Here is an 8,495-nt window from a genome sequence, read left to right as displayed (position 1 = left end):
TGGGGTCCTGCCTTCCCAAGAAGGGATATTTCTAGTGAGATCCTGTTGGTATGTGCATGTGCTCTAACAAGACCCAGTCCTTCCCTCTCTGTTCTAAATTCAGAGAGCTAGGAGTATCCTCTACAGATGTGCAAGACTGTTTAGGATGCTCTCCTTTTTAGGAGAAAGAGCTATGGCAACAGTGAACACCTAGAGGGGGATTTGCGTGTAATCTTCCAGAAGGTGCTTAGAGAGTTAGCATTACAGACTGAATTCTCCAGTTTGATCTTGCCTGCAAACAGTGAAATAAGTGCCAAAGGGAAAAGAAAATAAAGCAGTGCCGTGCTGGGCTGGCAACCGATGAGTGAAGGAAAGGTTATGACAAAGGAGAGGTTTTCAAGGCACATGTTTTATTTTCCTCCAGTTCTGTGTTGTTGTTTCAGTATTTGCCAATTGATGTAGGGCAGAGATTAGAAAGTCCATGTGTTAGTCCACACAAGAACAAATCACCAGTATCAGGAACACAGAGGAATTTGCAGTTTTATTTCATTACCAGCTGTGCTAGGCTGTGAAGTTCTTACAAAACTGAGGAGGAGAAGGGCTGTGGTTGAGGTGACCCTCCTGGGTCAACCAGCTTAGCAGAGATGTAGCAGCTTTCTGCAGGAAGGAGTTTTTCCTGTTTCTTTCCTTCTTATGTGCCAAAGCAAGTGTGTTGGGAAGTACTCTTTTAGATCAACCTGGTCTGTTGTGCATAGTGACAATTCTGGTTTGGAAAGCACTGAAAAGACACATCAATGTTGTTCTGCCACATTTTGGTGCTTAGAGTACCATTCTACAATTTTGGGGTTCTTTGTCCAGGAAAGTGAGCCAGAGGCTTTAATTTATTTTAAATATGTGCTCTCTTCTAACAGAGATTGTCAACAGTACAGGAAAATGGTAAAGTGCACAGGCTGTTAAGAAGCTCTTCATGCTGTGGATTGTGTTTGTTATTGTTGTTGCAGGGGCTGGCTTAGTAACAGTCAGTCTTTTAGGGGGAGCAGAACCTTCCCAAGAAGAGGATGCACTTGGTGCTGTTGTGTCTGATAAAGAAAAGGAAAGGGTGATCTGCTACAAAAATAATAGCAGCACCAAGGCTTCGTGATGTCAGAGCTGCTGAACTGGCAGCTGCTGCCTCTGTACCTTCTTCATTGACTTCCACATAACACTTGTGAAAAACTTGTGACAAAACCAGATCATCTTTCTCTGACATTCCTGTGAAATCAGCTTGACCTTCAATGAAGGCATCTTGTATCCCCATTTTGCTCAAAGCAGATTTGAGGTTATATTTCTCTTCTACAGTGAACCTGGGCAGATACAGCTCCACTTTCATTTTCTCCATTAATTCCGGGCTGGTCCACGCAGACAAGTTTTCAAAAGTCAATTCTCTTATTAGCTGCAGTTAGTTAAGAAGAGAATCAGAAAATTAGACAGTGTTCAAAAACCTGGGCCCTAAAGCTTATTTCTTCTTTTTTTTTTTTTTTTTCTTTTTTTCTTAAATTGAGAGCTTTTCAAGCTGTTACAAGAATATAGAAAACAGTAGTGAAATACCAACTGTGAGATCTTTTCTACTAGAAGGGAGTATATTGCTTTATAGTAGGTCAACGCAATATTTGAACAGTTCTCAGTAATTGTCAGGGAATATAGCAGGGTTATATGTTTATAAAACAACAGTGTTAACAATAGCCTGGTTGATTTACAGCTCACATTTCTGTCTTTTGTACAGCTTAGAATTTACTGAAAACATTTTTTTTTCCACTCTATGAACACCCACTAACATAAATGAGAATTTAATGAGTTTACTATCTGGAGGCAGGATCAGTGTCTTTACAGAAGGTGGCAGTGTATATATATGTTAGCTCTGGACATACTTAAAAGTAATGGAGGCTGTTCAGTTTGGGCTTTTCTTTTTGAATGAAATCACAGGTCTGAATTGGTACAGACAGTGAATCTCAGCCCGGCTGGCTTTCTGTCCTCATTGCTCTTCATCTGGAATTAGAGCCAGTCTTGTTGGGTTTGGGCTGCCTCTTTCCAGAGGCCATGAGCAACGTTAGGAACCACACAAATGCCATATGCCAAGAGCTAAAAAGATCTCCAAGAGGTCCAATTTCACAGCGTTGGGCAAAGTTTGGGGTTTGCTTTTCCTTGAGTCTGATCAGTGCCCTCCTTCTTATAAATAAGACTGCAGCCCAATCTTTTACCTCGGATGTGCATAAAATAAGTAAATAATGGCATTCTTGTTTCTCACATTATTTGAGTTCTCTGCCCCTTACCTTTTGTAGGCCAGCGATGTCACGCGGTAGGAGGATAAACATGCTGAGGTCATTATTGACATATGGAAGCTCAACAACATCAGTCTGGACTGATTCTATGTAGGTAAAATTAAATTTACCACTCAGGAACATCATTGGCACTGGTTTAGTTGTATGCTGCAACAAATCAAATGAAATGTTTGAAATTCGTACTCTGAACAGCAAAGCACTAAGTTGAAATAGCACAGTGAAGGTACATCCTTGTAGCTCTTGGAGGTGGGACACAGGATCTACAGACAGCCCCTGGTCTTCTGGGAAGGTGCTTGGAGGCTAAGCAGGCTACCTGAGCTGTCTAGGATGACACATATTTATGGGAAGTTGTGTTCCACTCTGATTTATTGTATAGTTAAAAATGAAAATGTATAGAACTAGTCTGTACGGTTTTGTTCACCTTGTTTTTCCTGCCTTAAGAAGAAAATAGAAGTTTGTTTCAGGTCAGCTTCTGACAATTATACTTGTGCTTCTGGTGCTAGTATGTGTGTGCAGTCTTTGTACTGAAGATATAGTAAGGAAATTATACCATATGATTTAAAAGAACTAATTTTAATGCTCTTTGAATTTAAAGAATGACAGGAAATTCTTTCCTCCATCTTTTTCACTGTTTTTTCCACATGCAGTCTAATATATAAGGCATTATATTCACATACCGTGTTTATTCTGAAAGGCCTTTGCCTGGTAGCTTCAGCTTCAAACTTTGTTGCCCAAGTTCCTTTGAAGTAGAGTGCATTTACCAGGACTAGCCTGGTGAGTGAATCTATGGATCCAGGAGGCAACAGATTTTGAATTTTACCTAGAGAAAACCAAAAGACATTTACATGTTTATGCAGCTTTACTGTTTCAGAGTAAATGTTGGAACAATTTCTGCAGATGTAAGCCAGGGAAATTATAATTGCTGATATGGCATGCTTTTAACTTGAGATTATTTGTAAATACACGCTAACCTTGATTTATAAAGAAGAGTAAGCCTCGTTCCTCTCCCTTTCAGATAGAGGAAGAATTTTAGTAAGGGCTTTCCAGCAGATGACTACTTTAGGAAAAATAGTGATTGATTTACATTTCTGAGATGAGTTGTTTATCTGCCTTGGGCCCCTGGGGTGCAGACACATTGTTCAATAGTGAAATTGCCTCCTTTAGGACTAGGAGAGGAGAGGCTGGAGCTTACCTTCAGTCTGCTCTTCAACCCTGGAGTTGATCTCTCTTCTGATTTCATTTGCTGCTCCCATGAAGTCAACTGCTTGTGGCTCTGCATTGTAGTATTTCTTGGCTAACTGTAAGTATTCCTGCATTGCAAGAGAGACATCTGTTTGTTGCCTGCCAATGTGAATGCCAATAAATAACTAGCCAAGTGAAAACACCATAAAAATGACATGGGCTACAAGCAACAGCATTTTGTCAAAAGAACAAATTATTCTTTTTAGTGGAAAAATGCAATTTAAGTGTTTTCACCTAACCACATCTGTGAATCATATTGAAATTAGATACACACCCCATAAAAGTAAAATTATAGTGTCTGAATTCTCAGGAAGAGTCTCACAGGAAGTATGTATGTTACCGATAATAATGCAATTGGCATATGTAATGAAAATATTTAAAATTATATTCTTTATGGTTTGTTGTCATAGATAGAACATAAACGTTGATTAGCACTTTATATTATGAATAAATGGCGTACATACCTTACTGAAAGGCAGTGATTTTTCTCCATATAACTGATTGACACTTTTAAGCATGTAATTTTTATTGGGTTTGTTGATTTCCAAGTTGAGTGCTTTAAACCCAGTGTGGATATTGCCTGATTTGCCAATTTCTGTCTTTGAGAGAAGGGAAAAAAAATGTTATTCATTTGTTCTGTAAAGCTGTTCAGATTTCTAATTTCTCTCGTCTTGCAGCTCGGTATAAAGTATTGCCTGTACTGCAATGCAAAAGGTGTACTAAATTGGACAGCTATGAAAAGAATCATTTGAAATTACTAAAAGTTTTAGGTATGCTATAGGCTCTGTAAGAGCCTTGGAATGCAAGTGGTAAGAGCCTGAACTATGTAAAACATTAAAGGGTTTCTAAATGGAGGTTGCAAAACTAAGTATATGCAGAGAGTGAGAGACAGAATGTAATTGCTAAACTATGCATGCAGATTTGGCTGTGTGACTCCTGATAAGATTTATGAAAGTCGAGTTGCATGGGAAGTTTGCCCCTACCTTTCTTAGCCTTCCTCTAAATGTTAATATTTTGTAAGTTCTTTATGTTGTAGCAATTGTGGTAAATTGTTTATATGGAAATAACAGGATTAAATGAATGTGGACTCAAACTCTCAAACCACCTCAAGGAAATCAAGCTGTGAAATAGTAAACTAAACCTCTGAGTCTGTACTGTATTCATCTTGTCATTACATCAGAGTAAGAGGCATGAACAGACATTTAAATTTCTAAGCTGTTAGAATGGTCCCTTTGCCCTGCCTCCAGTGCTCCCTATTTTTTACAGTTTGGATGAGCATTAATCATGAGGAACAATCCCTCCCTCCCCTGTACATGTAGAATAAATAGGTTGTTGACATAGGCCCCAGAATAAGACTTCCCACTGTGGGATTTGAGTGTGGGATGCAGATTCAAGTTCCCATTCATCAAAACTCACTGCCACTAGGGTTTTGTGGGCAGACTTCAGGGAAATGGCTCACTCCATGAAGAATAAGTATGACGGGAAATAGCAGGGAGAACTTTAGACCACCATGGCTGAATTGTCAGTGAGGAAAAACTGCTTTTACTGACTCAGAGGAATTATGCTTGATTTCCAGATTTTTCCATTTTCTTAAATTATAGTTAATTTGATAAAAGATGCCTGCTATTCTATCAAAGAAATGTCTCAGGAATACGTCAGTTTCCATTTCTCTAAGATTTATGGCAACTATTGGTCTACCTTGGGAAATTCCAATATGCCAATTTATTTTGCTAACTTATAGAATGAAATGGAGACTAATTTCTGAAGTGTATCAAGCATAGGTAGCCTGTAAAAATTAATTCTATTTATTTTATTTTATTTTATTTTATTTTATTTTATTTTATTTTATTTTATTTTATTTTATTTTATTTTATTTTATTTTATTTTATTTTATTTTATTTTATTTTATTTTTTGTTATGTTGATGCTGCAATCAAACACGTGGGAGACTAGCTCTGTTATTGTGATTTGTTCTCTCAGACAGGGACCATGCCTTTTCAAAAAGATCAAGAGATCTATTGACAGGGAACAGCTACGTTAGATTTTAAAATTTGCACATTTGAGGTTAGATTTTGCAATTCTACCTAAAAATGGGAAGTATGTCGTAAGTATTGCATTAGGTGAAGGTACCATAGGATGCTGTACCAATTAATTGTGTACTCTGCATTTGAGGAAGGCAAACACATGCAAATGAAAACATGGAAGGAAAACAAAATGTTACAATGCCCATAGGATGATAGCTAGATTTGGTGAGATACCTTCTGGAAACAGGCACGTCGATTTGATAGATGTTCTTCTGTTCTGGAAAAGACTTGCATTCTTATGGTTGTGGTGACATTTCTGGCTCCTTCAACTTCATTAAAGTGAAGTACCTATAGTGGAAATCACAATAATAAATGCAACAACAGAAATTTTGCTGTTTCAGTAAAATATTTCAGTGATGTCATAGGATTGGTGATGAAAAGAGCCAAATTCAGATTTTACCCTTGCATCCGGTCCTGAATGAATATGGAATTTGGTTAGGCTTGAGGCCCATGCTTTCAAAATGGCTTGAACTCACTAAGCTGAGGGTTGCAGGGCAAAACTCTCATGTGCCTGGCATTTCTAGAGGAATTTGCCTGCTTTGAGTTAGCCCCTGGGCTGACAAGACAATGACTGGGAAGAGGCAGTTATCTCCAGATAGGGACTAGCAAAGCAAAGTCTAAATGGAGAGCTGCTACATATCAGAAAGCAAGAAAACACTGGGGGCAGATTCGTGCCCTGAATACCTTGCTCTGGGCACGTGGACCTTACTCTGGCTGCAAAGGGGTACATCTAAACTTGGAGCACTTCTCAGAAGACACATGCCTTTTTGTTTTGTTCTGTTTTCCCTGCTTCCTAACAGGAGATCTCTCCTTTCTTTGAGACCATGCTGCCCCTCTTTTGTCCTGTAGCTCAGTAGTTAGCTGCTGCCTTAGCAGGTGGGACAACTTCTTTTGCCTTAGCAGTTGCAAACTCACCAGCTCCCATTTGTTGGGGGCCTCTGTTTGAGGAAGCTACAGTAGGCTCTATCTTTTGACCTGCACAATAGAGGATGCTATTCCAAGAGATCAACCCTCTCAGACCTTTCGTGGCCCAGACTCACCTTTGCCATCTGATCTGCAGTGTTACCTTTCGCTCCCAAATAGACGGTAGCCAGGACAGATGAAATACTCAAAGGGGCAAACAAAATATTCTTGTTGCCATCTTCTTGACACTGATGTTTGAAAAAGTCAAGAGCAAAGTTTGTGTTTGCTTTATTTAAAGCTTCCATTATTCTGAACCTGCACAGAAAGGGAAAAAAGATGCTATTAGGTAAGCATTAGTTGTGACTGCTATGTATCTACAGATTTCTTTTCACTTTTTTTTTTTTTTTTTTAATATATATATATATTTTTTGGTGATTTGAAAGCTTTCTAAAAGTATTTTCAAAATTTGTGTCCTTTATAAGATTGCTAGTGCAGCACAGTGATCCCCTGCATGACTGAGATTCACAGGTAGTGTATGCAAATTAGACCAAAGGCAAAATCTAGACTGTGCCAGGTATTTTCTTCATCTCTCCTATGACCTCAGGGAACTGAGTGAAAGTGTGCTGGCCTGTCAGTACTGCTACACTATTCGTTTCTGCCAACTTTGCTATTCATAGTGTATGAACACTCCTTCATTCAGCAGAAGTTCACGTGGAGAGACAGATATCCACACAAAAGACAATCAGGAGGAACAAATGAAAACTCATTGAATCGGCATGGTTACACTGTTGCACCACCCCAACTTCTGCATGGTAAGAATCCTAAATTCCCTTTTGACTTTCAGTAATTTCCTGAAACTCTGTCTTATGGTGCTAGACCAGGTCCTAACTTCTCAATCTTCAGCATGACAAGGTTTCCTTAATCAGTAGACCACATGTGCTGCTATTTACTGTCTGCATTGTGGTCATAGCTGAAAGCCCTAGGCATGGACTAGGAGCTATTCTGGTTGGTATAGGATGGCCACAGAATAAATTGTTCTTGACCTCAGCAGTTTGCAAACCAGGAGCTGTCCGCATGTACATGAGAACTGAAGAGCACAGGTATAAATTAGCCAATTTAAGCAAACACAGTAGTTCTCACTTTGCTATGACATATATGCTAGCCAGTAAGCTCTAGAAATTACACAACTATGTAAAATAAATTGCTCTTCCTGTATATTTCTAAGACTTTGCCTCTTCTAGACCATACCTGTACCATCTTAGTAAAATATTTTCCCAAGCATTTGGGAAAATGTTTCCCATTCAGATCCCTGTTGCCTTTTCTCTATGCATTTGTCAACAAATTAACATCATCCAAGAGCACATGAAATAAACAATCTCTAGAAATAATGACAGTTACCTTGTTTTGTGCAGGGAGGAAGACTGCTGCTCTGGGTGTCTCCAACGTTTCTGCAGTTCACACGAAGGGTAGGCTGAATTTATACTCTGCCTGGCCAGTTCTGCAAAGGTTCTTATGACTCATAAGTATGCAATTTATTTTGCCCTAAAGGCCACATCCCTATGGAAGAACTGAATCATCTCAGAGTAGGATGTGAAGTGATGGTGAGAATGATACCACAGAAAGACCTTACAAAACCAACTGCAGAAATATTTCTATAAACATTTTTGTGGCAACAGGCTAGTAGCAACTTGAACCATAACTACTTGAAACAACATTTCTTTTGCAATTTGGAGGATAAAAAAAAATAATCAGTAGCTGACCTGCTTTTATGATTCCTTTAATAGAAAAAAAAGTCTGAGGAACAGACAATGACATCATATTTGTGAGGTTTTTCTATTGTCCGTTTCCTACTGATAAAGTATTTGTCACTTCTGGTGGGTTTTTATTTTAGCAAAAGGAATTTTGTTAACCTTGGAGAATTATAAAATTGTACAGCCAGGGAAGTATTTTCACTGTGAGACACTGAAGGT

At 38.7% G+C, this 8,495-nt stretch overlaps 1 protein-coding gene across 1 annotated transcript; it reads right to left on the bottom strand.

Moving 5' to 3' along the window:
* Positions 1-500: 500 nt before the first annotated feature.
* On the bottom strand, positions 501-7,939 carry LOC309874647 (serpin B10-like). Its single transcript, XM_082753031.1, has 8 exons — positions 7,924-7,939; positions 6,663-6,840; positions 5,797-5,910; positions 4,004-4,138; positions 3,490-3,607; positions 2,975-3,117; positions 2,289-2,444; positions 501-1,411 (listed from the first exon to the last, which is right to left on the bottom strand). Exons 2-8 carry the CDS (start codon positions 6,828-6,830, stop codon positions 1,007-1,009), a joined length of 1,239 nt encoding a protein of 412 aa, XP_082609157.1. The 5' UTR covers positions 6,831-6,840; positions 7,924-7,939; the 3' UTR covers positions 501-1,006.
* Positions 7,940-8,495: the final 556 nt, after the last annotated feature.

This window comes from Aythya marila (assembly GCF_965140915.1).
Source record: "Aythya marila genome assembly, chromosome: 2".
Taxonomy (NCBI): domain Eukaryota; kingdom Metazoa; phylum Chordata; class Aves; order Anseriformes; family Anatidae; genus Aythya; species Aythya marila.
This window is presented reverse-complemented; position numbering and strand designations above follow the sequence as displayed.

Bases quoted from the DNA above. Each gene is read 5' to 3' on its own strand.
- LOC309874647 (XM_082753031.1), bottom strand. From the start codon at position 6,830: ATGGAAGCTTTAAATAAAGCAAACACAAACTTTGCTCTTGACTTTTTC. The intron at 5,911-6,662 runs GTGAGTCTGGGC...TTTCCACTATAG, and splicing joins CTGCAGATCAGATGGCAAAG to GTACTTCACTTTAATGAAGT. The intron at 3,608-4,003 runs GTATGTACGCCA...CTTGCAATGCAG, and splicing joins AATCACTGCCTTTCAGTAAG to GAATACTTACAGTTAGCCAA.